This window comes from Neovison vison, chromosome 1 (genome assembly GCF_020171115.1).
Source record: "Neovison vison isolate M4711 chromosome 1, ASM_NN_V1, whole genome shotgun sequence".
Taxonomy (NCBI): Eukaryota; Metazoa; Chordata; class Mammalia; order Carnivora; family Mustelidae; genus Neogale; species Neogale vison.
Genome location: NC_058091.1, coordinates 231,019,480 through 231,043,538, shown reverse-complemented (window position 1 = coordinate 231,043,538; position 24,059 = coordinate 231,019,480). Strand labels below are relative to the sequence as shown.

At 36.6% G+C, this 24,059-nt stretch overlaps 1 protein-coding gene across 4 annotated transcripts in view; it reads right to left on the bottom strand.

Annotated features, from left to right (window-relative positions):
- Positions 1-3,033: 3,033 nt before the first annotated feature.
- IL6ST (interleukin 6 cytokine family signal transducer) overlaps positions 3,034-24,059 on the bottom strand; it is a 60,224-nt gene continuing 39,198 nt past the window's right edge. For 3 of the 4 annotated variants that reach the window (XM_044224619.1, XM_044224634.1, XM_044224625.1), the window contains 12 exons: positions 22,403-22,569; positions 21,715-21,869; positions 19,853-20,012; positions 17,905-17,987; positions 17,048-17,258; positions 16,395-16,577; positions 14,651-14,752; positions 14,325-14,471; positions 13,882-14,022; positions 10,651-10,747; positions 8,640-8,721; positions 3,034-7,910 (listed from right to left, as the gene is read on the bottom strand). In XM_044224619.1, the coding sequence (XP_044080554.1) occupies positions 7,173-7,910; positions 8,640-8,721; positions 10,651-10,747; positions 13,882-14,022; positions 14,325-14,471; positions 14,651-14,752; positions 16,395-16,577; positions 17,048-17,258; positions 17,905-17,987; positions 19,853-20,012; positions 21,715-21,869; positions 22,403-22,569 (2,266 nt within the window). In that variant the 3' untranslated portion in view covers positions 3,034-7,172. Of the gene's footprint in view, positions 7,911-8,639; positions 8,722-10,650; positions 10,748-13,881; positions 14,023-14,324; positions 14,472-14,650; positions 14,753-16,394; positions 16,578-17,047; positions 17,259-17,904; positions 17,988-19,852; positions 20,013-21,714; positions 21,870-22,402; positions 22,570-24,059 lie in introns of those variants that run through there. The other variant, XM_044224643.1, reaches the window with a different exon arrangement.

Below are 24,059 nucleotides of genomic sequence, written 5' to 3'. Positions count from 1 at the left end.
TGGATCAGCAGGAGATGGGTGGGAGCAGCTGGAAGCCACCATGGAGGGAGGGCCCAGAGGTTGACAAGTGGGGACGGATCGGTGCACATGGCAGCAGATGTGGGCATTCTGTGGCAGAACAGCCTGGAATAGGATGTGTGTGATCTGAGCACTCAGGAGGTGTCCTGCCCCCAGACCCTTTTTGGTCAAGAGCTGCAGTGGGCCCGATTCCACCATTAGAGGACTTTTCTTGGGCCAGATGAAACTGTAGGAGTTGTGTTAAAAGGCATTCTGCTGAGGAAGGAGGGATATATTTACCCTCTTTCCTCCCTCCTCCCTTTCTTCCTGTTTTTTTCTTTTTCCTTTGTACATCTACTTCTGTTTTAGGTGTTACTATATGTGTTTAGAGCAAATGCATGAGCTGAGGTGTGAGGTGGCTTCTGAGCTGACTCAGACGAGGGCCTGAGGGGATCCTGATGAAGAAACACTGCTCTGAGTTCACTGCTGGGGACAGAGAAGCTTGGGGGCAGTAGCTGGTGATGGGGAGGCAGTGGTGAGGAGGGGGAGAGAAACTCCAAAGAGTTGGCAAGGTCTATGAGACAGGAACAAGTTACTGTGCACGCTGGCCGCGGATGTGCTGATGAGCAAGGTTTTCACTAAACACCACTGAGGACAGATGGCAAACACAGCAAAGGATATGGGCTTTGGGGTCAAGTTAGAGTTGGAACCCCCACTGAGCTATTTGTCTACCATATGACCCCGAACAAGTTGTTAAACCTGAGTCTGTCAGTAGTTCTGATGCTTACGTCATAGGAATTTTTAAGGATTTATGGACCCAAATGAGTATTTCATAGGTGGTACATATGTGGTCACCTTTATACACCTGCACCAGCCTGTGACCCCCAGTAAATAATGAGAACTACCTTGGGAGTGCAGCGAACACGCTGCCCAGCAAACATGAGCAGGCAGTACTACCCAGTCAAAATTCTCAACGTGGAGCTTCTACTTTCTCAGGGGTCCTTAGCTAGGCTCTGATGCTGGCTGGAATCCAGGTGTTCCTAAGTCTCGACTGAACAAGGGGCCAAATCGACACTGACTTTGTCTGAGAGTAAGAATGGCTGCCTTTCTGGTCTTCTGAGTCCTCATGCAGTTAGGTTTTCTGTTGTCAGAATCTCAGTGCCTTTGAGCACCTTTTTACTTAAGTATTCCTTTAGGCCATTCATTTAAAGGCATGATCCCCCTTCTTGGAAGCTTACAGAACCAACTCCAGAGAAATTTATAGTGATTCATGTCAAAGCTGTTACTAGACCACAGGCTTCTCACAGATGTAGCCAAAACTGCACGGAAAAGTTTCCTACAGGGATGAGACGAAGATGCACACTTAATGGTTGTAGCATATGGACACATTCATTAAGACTCTTTGTCAAAGGAGGTGTGGACTGAGTCCAAAGGTGGGTCTCAGTATCTGAACGAATGCTGTGGGGGTTAAGCTAGTGATCAGTGGGCTATTCTGGCTACTCTGTCTCTAAAGGATTGTTCTGACATGCCCCTGGATGAGGTGGCCCTTGGAATGCTACACTTCATCTGAGATGGGGTTTACCCCCTCTAACTTTCATGCTTGAGGATTCCCCTTTGTATCTCACCATGTTTTCCTAGTAAGGATGCAGTTTCATACAAATGCATAAAGGAATCAATAAACACTGTTCAAGTTGGAGGTAAGTCTTGCTTGGAAAAGCTCAAGAATGACACAGGTCTAGTTAGATTTTTCTATTATGTTAAGGGATATAACCATAATGACAAAGAATCTCAAGGATTGAAGTTTTGGATGACCAAAGATTTCTGGAACTCAGCTTTCCAGTCTCATCTGGTTTTAATCTGTAGCCATTGGGAGAAAATAACCGTTAAAAATAAGTGAACTTTGCATTTCAAGGCAGATTTTCTCAGTGGAGATAGAACTATTTTAAGCTGTTGAGAAACCAGGCACCAATAGGGCCATGAACTGCTGACCCGGATTTGGTGGGCTGTGCTCCCCTCTGCTTCCCTGCACTCTTGTCTGCTTGGGTTCCGCTCTTCTGCTTACTCAAGGGAATGTGCCAAAGCATGGAGCTTAAATGTGTACTTAAATAAGCTCGTGCGCGTGCGTGCACGCACTCACAGTTTGTTGTACTGTTTTGTATTTTGAAGCTGCAATATTTTATGTAACTTTACAGAGAAAAAAAGCTTAAACCGAAAGCTAAAGCTGCTTCTCTGCCCCTGGGCTAGGGAAACAATGCTCTGAGAGCATATGACCATATGAACCCATATGATCTTTCTGGAAGCAGGATATCCTGGGAGACTATCAATCAGGGTTAAGACCAGAGGTACCACAAAGAAGTCAAGTCAAGCTGAGTCTGTCAGAGCCAAATGAAGAATTTTAAACATAGACCAGTTGAGTCCAAAGCCAGATTATTTTTGTTAACCTGTAGTGCATTATGTGAAGGTATAAAGTTAACTAACTTGGTTTGTGCATTTGACTCAGTGCGTTATTTTAGATAAATTCCCTATGTATGTGCAAATCTGATAGTTCAGAATTTTCTTCCAAGTGGAATCGTGTACTTAGTTTCATAGACTAAGTAATCTCAGAGTAGCAGCCGATGGATGCTCAATTGGCTCCATGTCTGTTTTAAGGGGATTCAGCATTGTGGCTCCAGACCAGCCACTAGATGACGCAGTACCCCTGTACTTGGCTGGTGCCTTGGCAGCCCCAAGAGGGGGAGGAGAAAGAAAAAATAATCCACTGGTGGGTGGTATGGTGCTAGGATTCCCAAACTCATCTTGGAAAATAAACCAGTTTTCTGATTTATAATCTCAGTCCGTTCTATGTTATTAAGATAATATATTGCTTTTCTTCTGAACCGATTCCATTGTGCTAAATGGACGTTTAAAAAGCCACTGAACTCTGAAAGCATCTGGTTTAACTAAGACCCAACAGCAGTAGTGACAAATACGGTTACCTCAAACACATATAATGACATCACACTAGTGATCACACACAGAAAAAAATTTAAACAAGAATTTAGTTCTTAAATTTACTTGAAAGATTAGAGCTGATACAGAAGAACATTTACAGTAACATTTAGAGTTATGTCAACTTAAAGACCAATAGCCATGGTAACAACTAGCACATGCAATTCACTACAGAGGTAAAAATACAATACCCTCTCTACACAAGCCTTCTATGTAAGTAGACGAGGTGGGAGTAAAACAGCAAGTGAACTTTGAAGGATTGCACTTAAAAAGATACACAGAGGATACACACCTAATGCTAAATCACTGTATTGTAGTATTAGCAAATTGCACACTTTCAGAGTATATTCAATAAACATATTAAGACTACAGAATATTCAAATATCTGCCTTTAAAATGTCCATTTGACATCGTGTTTTGGCATTCATGTTACAGTATTTGAAACGTGTAGTTACCGTTCAGACAAATCTTGTCTTTAAGGGGTCTTCAATGCATTTTCATCATGATCAATGTTGTTAAGCATGGGTAATGAAGTCAAACTAATCCACCTGTAGGAGCTGCTGACTGCAAAAAAGCTCCTAAAAATTTAGGAAAAAAAAACCACAGTAGAGCTCACACCAAGTTCCCTTTTTCTCTTTAATGCAGTGTATACTAGAATATCACACTAATGCATCCTAGTAGCACACACAAAAAGATTTATTGAAGAGATAGTACATTTGGCTCTGGAAAGCTTGTTTTTTGACTTATATCTGAATTCTGTTTGTAAGTATTCTGAAAAGGAGTACTTTTTCTGCTGGCAGAAGACCATTAGAAAGAGGCCATAAGTTGCTAGTTTACATCATCTTTGAAATCCATGAGTGACCAATTTAATTTAATTTAATTTTTTTTTTTAGTACTATCTCCATGCAACATGGGGCTTGAGCCCGTGGGCTCTGAGATCTCAGAGATCCGAGATTGAGAGTCGCATGCTCTTCCACCTGAGCCAGCAAGGCTCCGCCAACAATGACCAATTTTACATTAAACATCTTGCCATTTGATGGCATCATATTCTCTATAGCAAATTGCAGTGAATTTTTAAAAGCAATCTTAAGGCAACAGAACTGAGCATGACCTGCAACAGGAAGCTATCCCAGCAATTTTAACAATTTTATATAGCTTATTACATTGACATATTACCCATTTCAACGAAGTAACATATAGTTTGGAAATTTCTTAAAACCAAACATAGGACAATGACGTAGAATGTAACAGAATGGAGGAAGAGTTCTCCTACTTGATTTATACTTGGTTGATAAATGCCAGTTAACAAATTTTAGAGAACTATAGAATTATCCTACTTCTACATTATTTCTCCTGATTTTAACTACTTAGCCCTGTGGATATAATACATTTAAAAATTTTTGATTTCTATTTATGAAACTATTTAAATGTTCTTAAAGGATGAGCTTTCATAAACAAATGTCTTACATTTTTACTTCACGAACCTTGAACTTCACAGTGAGTTAGAAGATTAGGCAACTTCATGTGTAAGGTTGAAATTAATTCAACAGCTAGGTAAAGAACTGATGTGAACACAATGTGTGAATGGTTTTGCTTTTTTCCTTACTTCTACTTACATATTGGATTATGTTCCTGAGTGCTGACTGATCCAAGTTTATTTTTTTGTTAGTATTTTAATGCATTTTAAGTTTGGGAGTTTTCCCACAGTTGCTCACCATTATGCCTTTCTAAAGGATGAGGGTATGGGACCAAACACACCAGTTAATAGTCAGACTGCAATGGCAACACCTGTGGCACACTTGCTTGTTTTTTACTCCTTTGTGAGGCCAAGAGCATCAGAAGCAGTGCATTAGTTTTGTCCAGAGAGAGGATTTGCCAGCATTACTTTAATGGATATTTCTGGATAGTCAAGATTTAGTGGGAATCACATCCACTAACTTATATATAGACTCGTTTTCATATAAACTGGACTTCTCTCTGCCTAAGTAAAATACAACTTATGTCTCCAAACAAAACAAATTATCTAAAGGAAAAAAACCCACAATCATCCTAAGACCTGGCTTAGGAAAGTTAATTTTGTAAACAAGTTTCATGAATGCATTTCTCGTTAGGCAAGCATGTACATCACATATTCGTAATCAAATATAGGGCTATTTCTTCAAGGTTTATTTAACTGTCTAAAATGCTCTTGTACCTGGCAGGGGTGGGGGGCACTCAGGGCACCACGTTCTATGCAAGTTTCAACAGATTTGCTTCTACAGTCAGTGTTCTTTCTGCAAGGACTTCATTCTTACTCCCTTAGATTATAAGCTTACGTTTTCTAATGGCCCCTGTGCCCCCAAATACAAACATCACACCAGAAAACTGGTAGAGGTGACAATTTTACAACAGGACTATTTACTTGGAGGGAATGAAAAATAAAACTGGTATAAATTTGACAGATTCTTAGCAAGATAAATGTAGTCCTAGATGGGATCAGGCTTTGACGAGATCTAAATGGTCGTGGTGCCATTATCTTGTAGTGTGACTCTGGGGTCCCTCTGTCCCTATTCGGCCTCTCTCCGTCTTCCTCATGTATTTCTCATCCTGTCATTCTGCCAATCTCAGGTCTTTTCTCCCCCATCTCAAAAACACCGTGTGCGCGCAAGTGCTCTGAAACCCAGCTGGCAAGAATACAAAGATAACGTCTAACGAACAGTAGGTCTACTATGAACAATATTCTCCGAGCATAATGAGTAGAATTTGATTTCAATTGTCAATGTATAGCAACTTTCCTTCTCTTTAAGCCTGGTTTTGGTGACATAAATACAGAAAACCAAACATACCTTCTGAAAATGTACTTCACACCACTAGTCGACCACTAATGATTTATGAAAATTTCTTCAGAACTTCTTGTTCCTGTCTTTAGTCCTGCCTCCTTGTCAAATGTGGTGGCCAGGGTATGGCAAAAATGTGAAAGTGGGGTTAAGTGCTAAAATCTGGAGCCCTAGCTTACCTTGCTCTGGGAAGAACAGAACTTGCCAGAAAGCAGGTTTAATATCTAAATCACAGTGTAGAAGGAAGTCAGTCCCATCTACCTCAGAACTGGCAGATACTAAAATACTGTCCCTTCATTAAGTGCCTTTACAATAGGGTATGCTCTGTGATACTAACTAACATCAACATGTTATGTTTTTGGATGATGCTTTATTTTGTAAGTAGTGCCCATCTCCTCTTAGTTTGCTTCCAACATTGAAGAAAAAAAAAACCCTTCAAATCTTGGCCTACTTAAAAATAAAAACAAAGCATGTGTCTTCACCTTAAAATATGTTTTAATGTAACGTTGTATGAAGCGCTTCATCAACCAAGTTCTCTAGTATTAACAAAAAGGGTAATGTTTGCATATATATGGAAGAATGTTAAATAATGAAGGTCTTTACAAAAAAACAATTAAGGTCTTAATAAATGGCAAAGAATTTTTGAAATGGCTAACATAGTTTGGCATTCATTTGTAGCTCTTACCTGGGCACTTTGCTGAATTTATGAATGATAAAAAGCAGATCTTGAAAATTTGTTAGACTGCTTAATGATAAATATTCAGACTTGTACTCCCTTTGTCTCATAATAGGCAGCAACATTACCAATGGAAGAGAATGTCTGTTACTTCCTGTTGGCAATATTCTAATTAGACCCACTATTTTGACTGGTTTTGGTCAGACAAAAAAAGCCGGCTTCATATAATTATGCCGCCCATAGCTCTCCATACGCTGTCATTTGTGTCTAGATCTCTCTTCTAATTTTTTTTTATCTTATCTCAGCCACTTTATTTGGTGCCTGTTCTCACTAGAATCAGTATAGCCGTACTAAGTTTATCACTGCTTATTATTTAAATACCCTCTGTTTCCTACCTACCAAAACAAAGTTTTACTTTGCAAATTTGAGACAAGCTTTCTGTTTTTCTTCAGTGCAAACATCCTGAAACAGCACAGTATCATTCAGCTATTCAGAGGATGAAGTCAGTTTATGTAGTGCTTGAAGAATCATCCCAGATATTCTGGAAGGGAAACTGCCCAGGGGGAAGGACAGTTTGTTGTTGTCCTCAAGGGCAAATGATCATCTTCAGTGAGTGAAGATTATTTTTACCTGAAGTAACAGATAAAATCAGCTTTAGTTTACAGGTACTGCTGAAGCTGTAACAGGCCTAGTCTTTACTGAGGCATGTAGCCACCTCGTCGGACAGTCTGTGGTAGGTAACTTTTAGGCATTCCTTCATCAACTGCAGCCTCCATCCCCACTGTTTCAAATCTCTCTACCAGCCCATCAGTATGTGGGCCAAAAGCATCTGCTACAGAAATTTCTTGAAACATTTTCATTTGCCCAGCTTCAAAGGGCTTTGAAATATTTGACATCTGCTGTTTGAGTCTCACAAAATCTTCTTCATTGACTGATGAAACTTGCTTTGACCTTTCAAAATGTGAAATATCTGGGCTGGTGTCATGCTGACTGCAGTTCTGTTTGAAATACTGTTGCCTGGGGCAACTGCCAGCACTGCTCTCTGTGTTCTCTACCAGTTGTAGATCTTCAGGCCGCTCCTCAGAATCTAACAAGGGCTGGGTGGACTCAGATCTTGAGAAGACTTGGACCGATGGAACCTGGTGTCTGTAGCCACTGTGCACCACTGTGGAATACTGGACGGTGCCCGAAGTGTTTTGTGCAGACTCATTTTCATCGCTGCTAGAAATGCTTGGCCTAGAGGAGGACATGCATGAAGACCCTCCAATACCACTGCTGTGTCCTTCAGTACTAGTTTTTTCCTTCTTGAACAGGTCCAGTGATTTCAGATCTTCTGGAAAAGGCTTTTTGTCATTTGCTGCTTCTATTTCCACAACACTTACATCAGTGAAATTGCCATCTGAATATATTTGATCTTTTGAATTAAAATTATGCTAAGAAAGAAAGAAACTGTATTAGTAACTCTGACATACGTTTACTCAAACTCTGAAACATATGGTAAAGTCTAGTTAAAGCCACAGAGAAATGTATCTCTGAAACTTCAGTTAATTCCCATGGTACAGACATAATTTGGGGTCACTAGGTCCTGTCAACTAGCTGAACTGCAGGTACTGTGGGAATAATTCTGACAAGCATCAATGTATTTTACCAGAACTCCTAATTAATACAGTTGTTCAATTTTGGTAAGCTACAGGTTGGTGTACAAAGATTACTTCTCTTACTAGACTATGGAGCCTAGGATTACCAGGATAGAAAGACTCAAATGACTTAAATCTCGTAAAATGTATTCTAGATCTTAACATAAAATTCAACAATTATTAGAAGGTAGTCAAGTTAAGTCATTTCAACTTTAAGGTAGTTAGAAGAATTCAGGTGTCTAGAAATCTTTTCAGCAGTTATTAAACTGGTATACTGTTCAATTTCATTTTAATAGCCTATATAAAATGCTTGCCTTACAACACAGTTACCAGAGAGCAGTATTTACACATCAACTTTTCTATTTTCAAAGTTCCACCAAGTAAACAGAAGTAGGGAGTATAAGAATATGTTGTGTAATACTTTATTACCATTTATTTCTCAATTTGGGCTCACCATTTGGTTTAACTCTAGAAACATACCCTAACATGCCCATGTATAAACAAGTCAGAGACACTGTATCTTACCCTAGGAGGTGTGTGAGGTGACCACTGGGCAATATGACTCTTTGAAGGATCTGGAACATTAGGCCAGATATGCTTTTTAATTCTAGAGAGAAAAGAAATAATGCTGTTTGTAAAACCGTATGTTTTAAGCATATATGCAAACATGATCTTAATCTAGCTGTAATAAAAAACTGTTAAGTGTTCAATTTAAAGAAACAAAAGTTGAGGCAAGCCACAAAGCTTTACAGTATACCCCTTCCCCAACAACAAAAGCTAATGTTCAATTTCCAACTAAAACCACATACTAAGTTTTTACATAGCTACCAGAAAAAACTTGATTTTTCACCAGAGTATTTATTTACCTTAATACAGTTCCTAACCCTAAGTGAGAGATCCCTAAGTATATTTAAGTACACAGGAAGTGAGTCACCTTGAGAATAAGTTCAAATATAAAAATAAAGATGAGTAATAAGGTCCTGACTCTCCTGTGGAAACAACTATAAAATATGGGTATAATATGAAAAGCAATAAAGTTAAGATCTTAAACAAAAATCGTATGATCATCAATAGATGACAAAAAAAGCATCTGACAAAACCAACATCCCATGTGATCCTAAAAGCCTGAATGCTTTCTCCCTTAAAACCAGTGATAATGAAAAAAAAACCAACAACAACAAAAAAACCCCCCAAAACCAGTGATAATGCAAAATTTTACTTAACCAGTATAACAAGAAAAATAACTGAAAACATCAGAATTAACTATCTTCACTGGTGAGCAGCAAAAATGCTAAGAAATCCAAAAAGGTCCTAAAGTAGTTGAATGTATCCAGGTGTTCGTACACAAGGACCTAAGTTCTTTAAAAAATTGCTTTCTATTTCTAGCAATGAAGAATTAGAAGATAAAAATGCCATTTACAACTGTATAAAAGATATTTAGTAATGAATGTAATGTAGGATGTGTAAGGCCTATCCCACTGGAAATAACATACTGCAAAAGAAAATTAAAACCAATATACCCCTGAAAGGCATGTGATTTATGCAGATGTAAATGCCTGTTCAGATTGTAGTTTTTCCCTAGACTGACTTACAGATTCAGTAAAATCTCAGTCAACATGTACTGGGTTCCCCATCCCCACCCCCCAGGAAATTTCCTTTTCAGATCAGTATCAGTTTACTCTAGCCAAAATAATTCTGAAAAATGGATTATTAGAAGAATTCCACTAACTGCTCTCAAAACTTACCACAGAGCAGTAACAAGATAGTACGGTATTAGGATAATTGACATATGATCAGTGGAATAGAACGGAGTCCATAAATACATCTAGACATACATGGAGTTATAACTGATTTTGGCAAAGATATCCAGGCAATACAATGGGGCAAAAAGTAAGTAAATTTCAGTAAGTAAGGCTGGAATCTATGGGGGGAAAAAAATGAACCCTGACCCCGACCTCAGACCATGCACAAAAACAAATCATAGATGTCTGGCTACAGTGATTACACTTCTAGAAGAACACACATTCATGACACTTGACTTAGGCAAAGATTTCCTATGCAGAACATAAACTTCATCAAAATTAGAAACTTTAGTTCTCAAGTCACAATGAAGAAAATGAGAAGGCAAAGCCACAAGACCAGACTTTCCAAAACACATTTGAGAATAATTCTGTAATCAGAGTATGTAAAGAACTCTTACAGTTCAGCATTCAGGCAAACAACCCAATGTAAAAACTGGCAGATTTCAGAAAATTTACTGCACCAAAGAATATATAGCAATGGCACATGAAAAGACCCATTACTACTATTCAATAAATAGGAAAAAGGAGTATATTCAACACTAAGTCTCAAGAACAGGTGAAATGCAAGACATAAAAAGACTATGTATTATTTGATTCTATTTATATGGAATCTTAGAAAAGACAGAACTACAGTCACAGAAAGCAAATCAGTAATTACTTGGGGCCAGAGGTTGAGGGAGAGAACAGAGCATAAATCCAGCAGAAAAACTATAAAAATAAAAACAGGTACTTACAGGTCTCGCTTATTAAAGCAGAACAGTACTCCCAAAAGGGTCGTCAATAGGAACGCTAAGCAAACAGGCACAACTATGGCTTCAATTTCTCCTTGAGCTAAAAACAAAGGGATAAGGTAGAAAATAATGATCAATGCCTATGTTGACACAAATAATACAACTTCCCAGCCAGCCGATTGTTGAACAGATGAAATACCATCTGGTTTTTACAGTGTTTTTAACTTAAAAGGCTGGTTTCTCCCTGCTTTTCTAGCCCTTTATACCTTACACAGTAACCTGGCCACAGGGTAAGCATGAACTGGATGTTGGTTAGGGGAATAAAATGACTTGTTTAGTTTAGTGGACAGATCATCTACCCAGTAAGTTAGAGCTCCCAAACCTAACCATTTATTACATTTATGATCTGCCCTCAGCACAATCTTAACAAAAGCTTATCTTTGAGATCTGTTGAGTACTGGGGAGAAGAAGAGAAGTTGTAAAACGATCTTAATAACTGAACTACAGATGTGCTCCTCTGTAAGGAATAAAAATAAAAGGTTCAGGCAAAAATTTTAGTAGCTATTTACTATTTTCAAAAAAATGGCATCAGGGCACCTGTATGGTTTGGTTAAGTATCCAACTCTAGGTTTTGGCTCAGGTCATGATCTCAGGGCATTGGGATTGAGCCCTAAGTCAGGCTCTGCACTTAGCAAGGAGTCTGCTGGAGATATTTTCTCCCTCCCTCTGTGCCCCTGCCCTCCTCCCCCCGCTGTGTGCGCTCTCAAATAAATAAATAAATAAATAACAAAACAAGACAAAAAAAACAAGGCACATCTGATAAATGGCTAAGGAATTGTACCTTTTTTTCTTTTTTTTAAGATCTTGTTTATTTATTTCTGACAGCACGAGCAATGGGGAAAGGCAGAGGGAGAGAGCAGATTCCCTCCTGAGCTAGAGCAGGCCGGACTTGACAGGGCTCTGGGATAATGGTAAGAGCCAAGGGCAGACACTTAACGAGTCACCCCCGTGTCCAGAATTTTTAAAGGATCTTAAATACAAGGAGTGGCAGTAGTAGGAATAGTTATCACCTAAAAATCAGTAAGCCTAAGATTTCTAAACAGCAGATGATCCCTAATCTGCATTTTAAAGAGGGCTTACTTAATCAAATGAATCACTAATTGGATAGTTTATATTAGAGTTACTTTTTAATGATTTACCTTACAGTTATTTCTGGTTAACTCCTCCAGTCTCCACCTATTTAGTCTTTCATGGGAAGACTTTATAAAAATACTGCAGTCACATACTATTGACTTAGTCTAATCTTTGCACCACATATATCCCTTTGTAAGTAACTTTATTTTCTATGAAGCCTAACATAAATCAGTAAGTCAGATCAATGCTCAGGAAAAAACCGTAGACTGGCAAATACTAGTTACTTGTATGCTCAGGTTTCATATATTCGTATCTATACCAAATCAAATTCAGGCAGAACCTCTTCTGTACTGCTGCTAAACTTACTATGTTTTTATGTCTTGGGCCTTTGCTCATTCTGTCCTAAGATGCACTCTTCTATTTGTTCACATCCTAACCTTGAGGCTCAAGTACTGTCTTCTTTATAAAATCTTTGATGATAAAAGTCACCCTAACTACCTTTAACCTCCTCCTCTGTTTACTGCCTACATGGCCCAAATGCCTTTCCATTCAATTACTTAGCTTATGCTGCATTTCTTCAAATACACTGTAAGGTGCTTTGGGAGCAAGGCACATGTTATAGTAAGAACCCACAATAGTTCCACAATCAAAACAATAAATAGATCAGTGAAAAAAGGAGATGATAAAGTAAATTCTATGCTCTAAATTTTGGGGAAAAAATGTATGCACAGATAATACTAGAAGGATACACAATATGTTAGAATATTATTCTAGAAAAGAGATTAGGAGTGATTTTTCTTCTGCTCTACAGAATGTTACTTTCACAAACAGGATAGTATTTGAAGTTTTTTTTTTGAAGATCAATTTCAATTATTACTTGTTACATGTATTTTATTAACATGTCACCACAAATCTTATTCCAGAAACTATGATTATCATAGCAAAGCTCCGATCTTTTATTATCTATTTTATGTAGTTATTCTTTTTCTCATTCAGCAATCAATCAGGAATATTAAGTTTCTATTTATCAATCACTGTGGTGGTACTTGGGGGTAGACATTACAAATACAATTATAGTAAGTAATTTCTATACTGATTCAAAATGTAGTAGGAAAAAGAATGAGTGCAGCTTCAGTCTGCATTAGGGAAGCTCACATGGGAAAAGCTCACATTAGGAAAAGACAGAAAAAGATGGGAGAAAATCCTGAGAAGCTCAGGGTCAAGGAAGAGATTATCAAAGGGCATGCAAAAGCAGTAATTTAGAAGGCATGATCAACAGGACTTTATACTTGGCTTATGTAAGCAAAAAAGATAGGAAAAAATTTACTACATTTTTACCTAAATTTCTGGCTTTGGCAAAGACCTGGATGGTTTTGTCAGGGAAAAGAGATGTTATTTGTGAAGGAGAGAGAGGACAGCTGAAGTCACAGGGAATGTGAATAGGCAGATAATAAAAATAGGGCAGAGAAGAGAGCTCTGGAAAATACATACTGTTTTTAAGAGTGAAAAGGAGGCCAAGAAGGGGAAGTACCAGAGCGGGAGAAGACTCAGAAGGGCGCTATTCCATAGAAGGACCAAGAAACAGTTTCAAGGATGGAGAAGCCAACAGACTCAAATGCTGAGAAGTATAGGAAAAAGACTAAAAAGCATGCCAGGGAGATCATAACTAAGAAGACTTCCCTGAGGGACGTGAGGGAGATTTCAGTGCGGGGCTGGCAGCCTGGTTTTAAGGAAGTCAAAGACTGAGCTGGAGGAACGGAAGTAGAGTCTGGAAGGGTGGACTCATCTTTCCAGCAATCTGCCTATATAAAGGATTAAGAGAAGGAAGAAAGACCACACTGGATTTTTGCCAGTAGAAGTATGAACCTACTTAGGAAGATACAAAAATTCTTTCAGCATTTAGAGAGTATATAGATGAAAGGAGTGAGAAGCTGTTAATGAAGTAACAGAGGTTGAGCTTTGATAGTTTAAAGAAACCATCAAAATCAGATAAAGACAAAAACCGTAATTTATGAAAAATGCTTTTCTATGAATCTAAGTCTGCTTTTAGTCTGATCAAACTTTAAAACAAAAAAGAAGGGAAGAGCCAACATTACTTACCAAACTTTGGTGTAGTGAAAGTGAATTCTGGGCCATCCTTTCCACCTTCATCTGTGTATGCTGCCATTCGTACCATGTACAAAGTGTCACTGGTCAAAGAGGACAATGTATATTCTGTGTGAGAAGAATCCACATTCACAGCTAGAAGAAATTGAAAGTGTGGTTTATTCAACTGCTCAGTGTTTCTGATTTAGCTTTTGAAAAAGTATTAAAAACGCAAAAAATATTCAGAAAATAACTTTCATATCTCTGACACACTCTTCTCCAATAAGCACAACACAGTATTTCTTTAATAGGACAACAAAAGCAACCATTAGACAAATTCTCAGGTGCCTCTTTTCTGATGATAATATCCTCTATAAGATGTATAATTAAGAAAGACTTAATATCTGAAAGCTTAAGAAAAAAAACCAGTAATTTTTAATAACTGTTAATTTTATTACCGGTTTCATTTCCAATGATGGTTCTATAAAATATAGTGTAATTTCGGATAAATCCATTCTGAACATCAACAGGAAGTTGGTCCCACTCTAAGACAGCTTCATTTTTCCCCACTTTTTTTGTCCGAACAGTAGGTCCTTTGGAAGGTGCTATAATAGAAGAAAAGTATTTGATAACTGAAAATCATTACAATTCAGTATATTACTAGAATTCACTAGAATTTAGTTGTTTTATTTGAACACTGTAACACATACCCTTATTTTAAGAAGAAAAAACATCTTTGTTAATAGCAAACAACACATTTTAAAGAAAATGAGTTTGGACTTACGAGCTTGTTTAAGGTATGCTTTTATAGACTCCGGGCTTCCTGGTCCATCAGCAAATACTGGAGTAACTGTTATCAAGTAACATTTGCTCTCTGCTAGGGTCCCTAAATAAAGAAAAGGAGAGAAACATTTTTTCACCATAATAAAAGTGTAATTCCATTATTTATTTTTACATTATAATTTCATGATTATTCAACTTTTAGAACTGCAGCTTTTAAAGCAAGCATTGATTTGTGTGTACTGGATTCAAGCATAACAGAGTAAAAGTTAAATAAAAGCTTACTTTTATTGCCAATATCATGGAAATAAAAAATATACTGTTAAAGTAATTACTGTATTATTATCCAGGACTTACAATGAAACATTTATCCTTGGTCTTATAGTTTGACCGTGTTTGTGTATTTTAACTAATTCTTGGAGAACTACCTGAAGACCCACTGTTTTAACAATTTTTTTTTTTTTTTTTTTTTTTTGAAGACCCACTGTTAAGAGCTAGGGAAATGGCCCTGGTTTGTCAGGTCACTGGGATAAAAAGAATTAGTACTATTTTCCCTAAAAAGTTAAAAAAAATTATTATTTATAAATTCTTTTGATCTCTTCAAATTAACAAAGTAATCTATTCCCGATACACAATATTAAAAATTTTTTAAGTTCTCTTTTACAGAATTTGACCTGTCCACATCAGAAAATCAAGTATTTATTTTACTGAAGTTTGTTATTCAATAGGAACTTTTATTTCCTTAAATATTACTTGTAAAGTTATAAAGTTATTATATGCTCCATTGCTTTCTTAAACAGAGTAACTTTACTTTTTCTTGATGACTCAGTATTATCAAGATGATGAGTGTTATATTCTGCTATCAGAGCTATGAACTATTACGGCTCCCTATGCAACCTGTCTCTGGAGATTATGCTACGCTATCTTAAAAACATTTCTATTGTCTAGTTATTACCAATGCCGGTCTTCCCTCTTAGCTCTACCTTGCTTTTGATAAGGCTGAGAAGAAACCAAATTTATTAAAATTGTTTATTGAGTAAGAGGTAAGGAGGGCCAAATAGCCTGTTTTATAAATCAAACTCACAAACCGTATGGCAGGTATGTCCTTGTTTACAGCTTTTCTCTAATTAATCATATTACTCACAGCTGAATTCTAATGGTTATCCTGCCGTACTTGCAGGGGGAGGCGTGGCACATACAAGCTGAATGTTTTCTCTTTAAAGCTGTTTTATCACTTCAAAGCCACACAGTTAAGTTGTACCTTAAAACACAGGGTAATCCACCATTCTGGAGCTCTACAACATCATTACTTTCTGTCCATTACAACTTCCAGCTAAAAGACATAAAGTAATCTGAGTTCTAATTCCGCTTTCCCTATTCAACAGCTTTAAGAGTTAAGTCATTCAGATGCTACGGAAAAATATTTTCTCATTGCAGGATGAGGGAGTTAAATCAGGTACAGAAAGAATGCAACTAATTACAGGAAGAGGTCATATAATATTTCTCTTTACAGTTTAAGTGTTCCTTAACTATAAAGAGAAATACTATTAACCCCACTCTGTCCATGAAAGACCCTGCAACTGAACAAGGTTTGATGTGACTTGGTGAGAGTCACACATGTGGCAAACTAGATGTAACTTTTCAGGGGACCACAGCATCTGTAACGCACAAAAAATACATAGAAGAAAAGTATGTCTGAAGAGTAAGACGTAAGGGTATCAACTTAATTTATTTCTAACCAGGAATACCTCTTAAATAGGTGCGGTGTACTAATCCATCCTCCTGTTGCCAGTCTGGGATACAGGGCGATTTATCTGATAATACACACCACTCAAGGATGTATTTGTTTACAGATTCATTCGGAGCAGTCCATTCCACCCAAAGCATATTATCTTTGGGAAACGCTTTAAGATCCCTTACAGGGCGAGTAGCTTTAAAACAAAGGTTGAATACCAATATGGTAAGTGAGCATTAAAAATCTGCAATTTTGGTATTTTACGTATCAGTTTTTATAGCATATGATAATATGGATTTCCATGAATAAAGGCACATTATAATTTACATACCATTTATGCAACTAAAATTCTTCCTTTCTCAAAATTCAAGTGTTTTCTATATGTAAATGGCCTTTTCCTTCTTTGAAAGCTATGAACAATATATTTAAGTCATATTAATATATGGATCCCAGAGTCTTTATTAAAAAGTATTTAAAAACCAAGTAATCAGAAAAGACTGAAATGAATTAAGTAGTTTACTTCAAAGTTTAAGTGAGCCACCTAAGAATAAAACAAATTACTTGGCTGTTCACGTAAGTTAACTATGTACTATGCCTCAAAATATCTTCTACATTAAGAACCACCTTTTCCCATCCATAAGTCGATGCCATCTCACAGACACAAACCTTTAAAGTCATAAGCAGGGATAGTTAAAACAGCTGCATCTGATTTGCCAACCAGATTTCTCGCTGTGAGAGTTGCTATGTAACGATCATTTGTGATGTTTACTGTCCATTTGGTTTCATTAACTGTGTAATTCTGTAAACGTGATTTCCACCTTGTGAGAGTCACTTCATAATCCAAAATTTTTCCATTGGCTTCAAAAGGAGGCAATGTCTATAATAAAATATTTTAAAAATTTAATAAAAGTTAATCAGTTTTCTCTGTGTTCACATATTCTGCTGTTATGTAAAACCTCTAAATGTTTAACTGAAAAAAAGGTACCTGCAACCTCATTTACAATTCACTACCTTAAGTAAACTGCTACATAGTAAAAAGAGTCAACCTGTAACTTTGACTAGGAAGAAAAGTAGCACGATTTCATTAGCTTTTAGTTCTGTATATAGTACCTACACTGTGGCTATCTGGCTCTAAATTCTATTTTATTGCTGAGGTTTTTTTTTGTTTTTGTTTTTGTTTTTTTAGTATGGATATGCTTGCAGCCTTACAGAGTTGAGAGCAATTATTATTGGCAATACATTTTGATTACTCAAAACCTTTAAAAACTGTTTTCTATGAGGCACTCAGGAAAGTTCAATGACAGACAAAATCCTCCTCCTTAGAACTTTTCACAAATGCTTATTTAACAGATATAACCTGCAGTTTATGTAATATATACAAATCTTTGTGTTTCTATTTGTCAAATGTTTTCCTGATACTGAGATGAATCAAAATTTAAGTTAAAAAACTACACTCATATGCCATATAAAATATATTTACGTTAAGTGACGAAAGATAAACATGCAATTTTTTTTTTTTTTACCTTCCATACGAGTTGTACAGATCTATAGCCATGAGTATGGGATGGCTCTATCTTATACCAGAAACTTGGTGCCTTGGATGGTCCTAAAAAAATGACATGAACTTTTTAAAACAGAAGTTTTTAACAAGTATTATCTTGGAAATTATTCTCTTACTTTGTTCTTAATATTCTTGCCCTTTAGTCACTGTTTAAACTATCATTTTCCCCATTCTAGTATGCTATGCCTGGGTCTTCCTTTAGTCAGGATAATGTATCACTTGGTAATTTAGATAATACTGGATTTTTCTTCTAATCTTGAAATTGTAAAACTACATACATATCCTAAGGTACAACCAAAGATGGATCACTTCTTACTGCTGAAACTCAAACTGAAAAATTATGTTTAAATACTTTAAACTCCTAAATGTGTGTGTGTTTGTGTGTATATGTATGAATATAAAACAACAAAAATGGAATAAATGTGGGCTAAGTTTATTACCTTATGTTAGGACTGTTGACAAGATACAATAAAAATGAATTCGCAGTGTTGCCGTCATAATCACCAACATGAGAAATGAAAATCCACTTTATAAAACAAGTATCAAATGCTAATAAATTAGGTTCTAAAAATTCCTATACAATCAACCGATTTTTTAGAATTTTTTAAGTGCAATATGGTTCAAGTTTAAGCTATGGTTCAACAGAGTAAGAAAGGATCTGAATAAATCTAAGCAGTGATGTGATTTACTATCAAGAGATAATTATGGAGGACAAAACAGAGAAAAGGACACAAGGCTGGGGACAAGGTTGCCAGTACAGATACACAACACGAGTATACAAAATAAAGACCAAGAAACTATAATGAAGTGTTACAGTCCAAAAAGACTTCCTAACATAAAAAGAACCTAGAGGAATCACTCATTAAATTGAAGAATTGCTTAATCTAATGGTTCATGATTTCCACCATCTCCCCTTCCAAAAAAACACACATAGGCACTAGCTGTAGTATTTTGCCCACACTTGAGTTCAGGAACCACCTTCCCCTCACTTCCCCTCTGCAACTGACCACCAGCTTGCAAGGCCCCATGGATCCCAGTTTAAGAATTCCTAACCAAGACAAAGAAATCCAGTTAAAGACCCTCAAATCAGCAATAGCAGAACTACTTTCTTTCATGTCACTTATGAGAATAAGAGAAAATCTTAGAGGAAAAGGCAGTTTACTTTTCTGCCTTTGATACTCTCACTTCACTATCTAACCCTCTAGTGAAGCTGAAGTGAAGGGACAGTGGTGGTACAGGAGGTTTTAAACCCAGAGCTGTTGCCATTGACACCTGAAGGATGAAACTATGGAATAAAACTGTTCAAAAAGAAAAAAATCTGTATGCCACAGGACTATTTCTTGACTGCTACAAAAGAAATTACTAATTTTAACTGTTGTGGGCAGAAGATCTTACCTTGGATCCTATATACCCTTTTGTAACTTTTGAATTCTATATTCTATGCCCCGTATGATCGTGGGGGGTAGGGAAAGGAAAATGAAAATAAACCAAAACTCTAGGATTATTTTCCAGGGGTTTATTAAGTGCTGGTAGAAACGAACAAGTAATAGTACACATGTATTTCTGACAGTGAGGGACTATGGTGTATTTTGTTAGTATGACTTTAATGAGTTAGGATATGATTCTCTTTTTGGGGTTATCTTTGAACTACCGTCCTTTATAAAGTGTTCTGGACTTAACTGTTAGTTCAGTGGTTTTCTCATGGTCATTCCCGGGTATCTTCTTTATGAGGAATCATATATTAATACAATCATGCACATTTTACATCTTGGATGTTAGGACAGAAGTGTAAAATACAAGTTTGAATAAAATGGTCATAAAATAAGGAGTGGTCTACATTACTAAAACCAGATACAATTCATAGCCCTAATTCCAAAACCTTTATTTCCTCATGTATCTTAATTACTCACTATCTTCGTATGTGATACCACTTGCTTCTTCACTCCAGTCACTCCAGAAGCCTTTACCATCTTCCTTCATACAACGAATCCTGAATACATATTCTGTAAAAGGTTTAAGGTCCTGGACAGTGAAGGAAGATCGAGTGGATGCTGTATCTTCAGGAGGAATCTGAAATCAAAGCAGATCAACTAATTAAAAAAATCCATGTATTTATTGTAACTGTCCTAAATTCCCTAACATTTGGAAACTCATTTAATGAAACTAGACTAATAAATTAATTTTAAGCTCAGGAGAGATATAAATGCAAATCAAAAAGCTGTCTAAGTTAGTGAAGTTAGTATATTTGGAAAGTATGGAAACATCTATTATTAATCCTTCATTTATTTTTCTTCCATTGGGCCTGTAACACTTAGGGTTTCAGCAGGAGAAAGATAGTATACTCCAATTAGAATTCAATTCAAGAAGGGCTTTAAAAGAAGTATGGGCAGAGTATAGGGAAACCTTAGTGGTCATTACTCAGGGGCTTGGAACTGTTATTACCTCCAGGCCAAAAGGGCTGGCAACAAAAGAAGAGGGTCAGACAGGATTAACTTTAGTAGAGCAGTGACCTTAGGCTGAGAGAATGGAGGAAGCAGGGAAAATAAATATGCTCATCTCACTTTTCTCTCCTGCCAGATCCCCTGCTTCCTTTAACCATATTCACCAAGAAACCAGAGAGCATGTGAACCCACAGATGAAATCCATACAGGTCAGCATTCCAAGGTAAGAGTGAGCACAGTAGAGAAGAGCAGAGTGCAACTCTGGATAGGAAAAAGGCAGATATCTAGCCCAATCAAGAAAAACAAAACTTGTTTTCAGAAAGAGAGAATACAGATGATAACTAATTCTATACTATGGTATTTCATTACTATGATATTTCAATAGTGAATACAAAGCAGGTATCTTTTTTTGTTATTATTAATGAATTAAGTTTCTGTGATATTAAAAAATATTTTTAAGTTCAGGTATGTATCCTGTCTAACATGAAGCATTAATCCATTTTCATTTGTTGCTTTTTCGAATTTTATTTTGACCAGTCCTTCTGTAAGTGGAATGGAGAGCAGAAGTATTAAGATCATGAGCTCAAATCCTTATGAGCTCATTATTGCAACAAGAGAAAGAAAAAGCACGGTGTTAGTGACAAACGAAGTTGTAACAAATTATTACGGGGAGCACAAGCTATAGTGATTGTCTTTTTTAAAAGTTCCAAGTACTTCTTTTGGTGGCAGCATCATCTTTGGTATACTCTTCTGTTCCTTTTCAGTCTTTAAGTTTCCCAACTACTACTTCCTCTACTAAGAAGTTGACATGCTTTCTAAAAAGCACTAACTGGATAGTGAATATTTTAGGCTGTGGGCCAGACAGTCTCCATTCCAACTGCTCAACTTGTCCGCTGCAGCACAAAATAGCCAAAGACAATATTTAAAAAAAAAAAAAGTGTGGTTGTGTTCCAGCAAAACTTTATTTTTAAAGACAGATGTCTGGCTGAAATTGGCTTGCAGATTTAGTTTGCCAACCCCTGCTCTACCTTAGCCAAATAATCTCTTTATATACTCCCTCCCCACTTTATTTGCTCATTTTTTGTGTTCCTTTCACCTCCCATCAAAAGTACTATTCCTTACCACCCGCTATCACTCCCATACTTCAAAGCTACCGTACTAAGCAAAACTGTATTTTCAATCTGAATGTCTTCCTGTTTGCAACTACGTGAAACACAGATCAAGAAGAGGTATCAAGCAAAGTATTTCATGTAACCACAACCTTAGGATATTCAGACTTTTAGGTTAGAGGGCTGCGAGACTATTTGCATAAACAGTAACTTGCAATTTACCTGGCTCCAAACTGAGGCATCTCTGGTCCTATATTGAATGTTGTATTTCAGTCTTATAAAATCCTGGATACTTGAGTTGATCCATGTCAATTTTAAGATACTGGACAGTTCCTCTGAGTTGCTTACGGATAAATTATGTGGTGGATTGGGCTTCACTGAAGAATAAAATAAATCCGAATATTTATCATGTTTCATTTTTACAACTTCTTATACAAACTCAAAATGTACTACCTTTTTTTTGTTTCGTATTTATTCTTACCAAATGAACTATTATTTTTGAAAACAATGCAATGTCATACTATTATAATGAAAAGGTTTCTAAAGAAATTGTAGTTTTGTCAAGTTATTATGTGCCTATTAATCTTTTCAGGTTCAGTTCTCAAGAGACAAAGATTTATGATATATGTAAAGACAGAGACAATAAAAACAAAAACATGTATACTATAACTGCTATGTTGTAAAACGTTTGATAATTGCATAAATACTAGCAGGTAACATTCTAAGTCAAAACCACTGTAGTACAGCTGTATTATTAATATTTTTCCAGATTTTTAATGTTGTTATTAAAGCGAATTTATAAAAATCATTAAAAGAGTAAGTGCTTTTTCTATATTAATTAAATAAAAAACTAAATTAATAAGCCACTGTATATACCCCAGTAAATTCTCAAATTCAGGCTTATAACTACCTTTATCTACAGGATCAAAATTTATATGATCCGATGTAACTTTCCCAAGGGCATTCTCTGCTTCTACCCAGACTTCAGTGTTGACAAAATACACAGGAGAATAATCAACAGTGCATGAGGTGGGGGTGTCACGTTTTGTTTTACAATCAGCAAACTTCTCTGTTGCCCTAAATACAAAAATGGAAGAACTGCATTAAAGAGAGACTTTAAATAATTACTGTGAAAAAGGTTACCTCATGAGGCCCAGACTTTTACAGCAAAAATTACTGTGAAAAAGGTTACCGGATGAGGCCCAGACTGTTACAGCTTAAAATAAAATTTCTTAAGAACTATTAGGCGTTCCTTTAAAATGGAGTTTGAGCTGTATCTTAAAACATTTTTTTCAAAATTTTACTCCAAGAACATTGCATTTAGAATAATATGCTCTATCCCCGATGACCCATCTCTAAAAATCATCTATTTCCTGTGACCTTACTACTATTTCTTTCCATTCCTGAAACAATCCTTACTGGACCCTCAATGTCCTTCTTCAAGCAGTTACAATTATTCTAAGCACAATATACTAGGAGGTGATAGGAGGACAGGGTCAGAGTTTCTGTCAACCCCAGAAAATCCCCTTAGTCTCTTTCCAGTCAAACCTTTTCTGATTTCTATCATGAAAAAAGTTTCAAGTGGTACTATTTACTCACTTAATTTTAAATTATGCATCAATTAAAAAGACATATACACACTTTTTTTTAAAGTAGGAGGTTAAGTCAAAACCACGAACAGGTTAACTTTTATGAATTACTATGATGTATACCTGAAATAAACAGGATATTGTAGATCAATTATGTCTCAATTAAAGAATTCCTAAAAATCAAAAGCAAAATGAAACATATGAACTCTTGTATTGAGTTGGTGCTTTAACACACAAACTATTTTAAGTGCCTTAATTTTTGTAATTTTTTTTTTAAGATTTTATTTATTTACTTGAGAGCGAGCGAGCGAGCAGAATCAAGGGGAGTGGGAGAGGAAAAAGCGGGCTCCTTGCTGAGCAGGGAGCCTGATTCAGAGTGTGATCCCAGGCTGCTGGGATCATGCATGACCTGAGCCGAAGGTAGATGCTTAGCCGACTGAGCCACCCAGGCACCCCTTTAAGTAGCTTTAAAACGTCATTTAAGGAGCATGTGGGTGGCTTAGTGGGTTAAAGCCTCTGCCTTCAGCTCAGGTCATGATCCCAGGGTCCTGGGATCGAGCCCCACATCGGGCTCTCTGCTCAGCGGGGAGCCTGCTTCCTTCTCTCTCTCTGGTTGCCTCTCTGCCTACTTGTGATCTCTGTCAAATAAATAAATACATAAATCTTTTAAAAAAAAAACACACACACACAACAAACACGTCATTTAACTATATCCTTAGGGGAAGAAAAACAATCTTAAAATTCATTTTAGTATTCATTGTTCATGCTGATATTGGCATTGCTATTCTGCAGGTGCTGCTTACTATGAGATAAAGAACTATTATATTGGTGCTGCAGGAGACTAAGGTTTTCAGCACAGAAGATGTATGTTAGATGAATGAAATTAAGTAAAAACAGGTAGTCCAGATTTTAAACTGGAAATATCAGTATTAGTGCACGAGGTATTTTACCTTAAAAACATTTCCTAGCTTATCTACT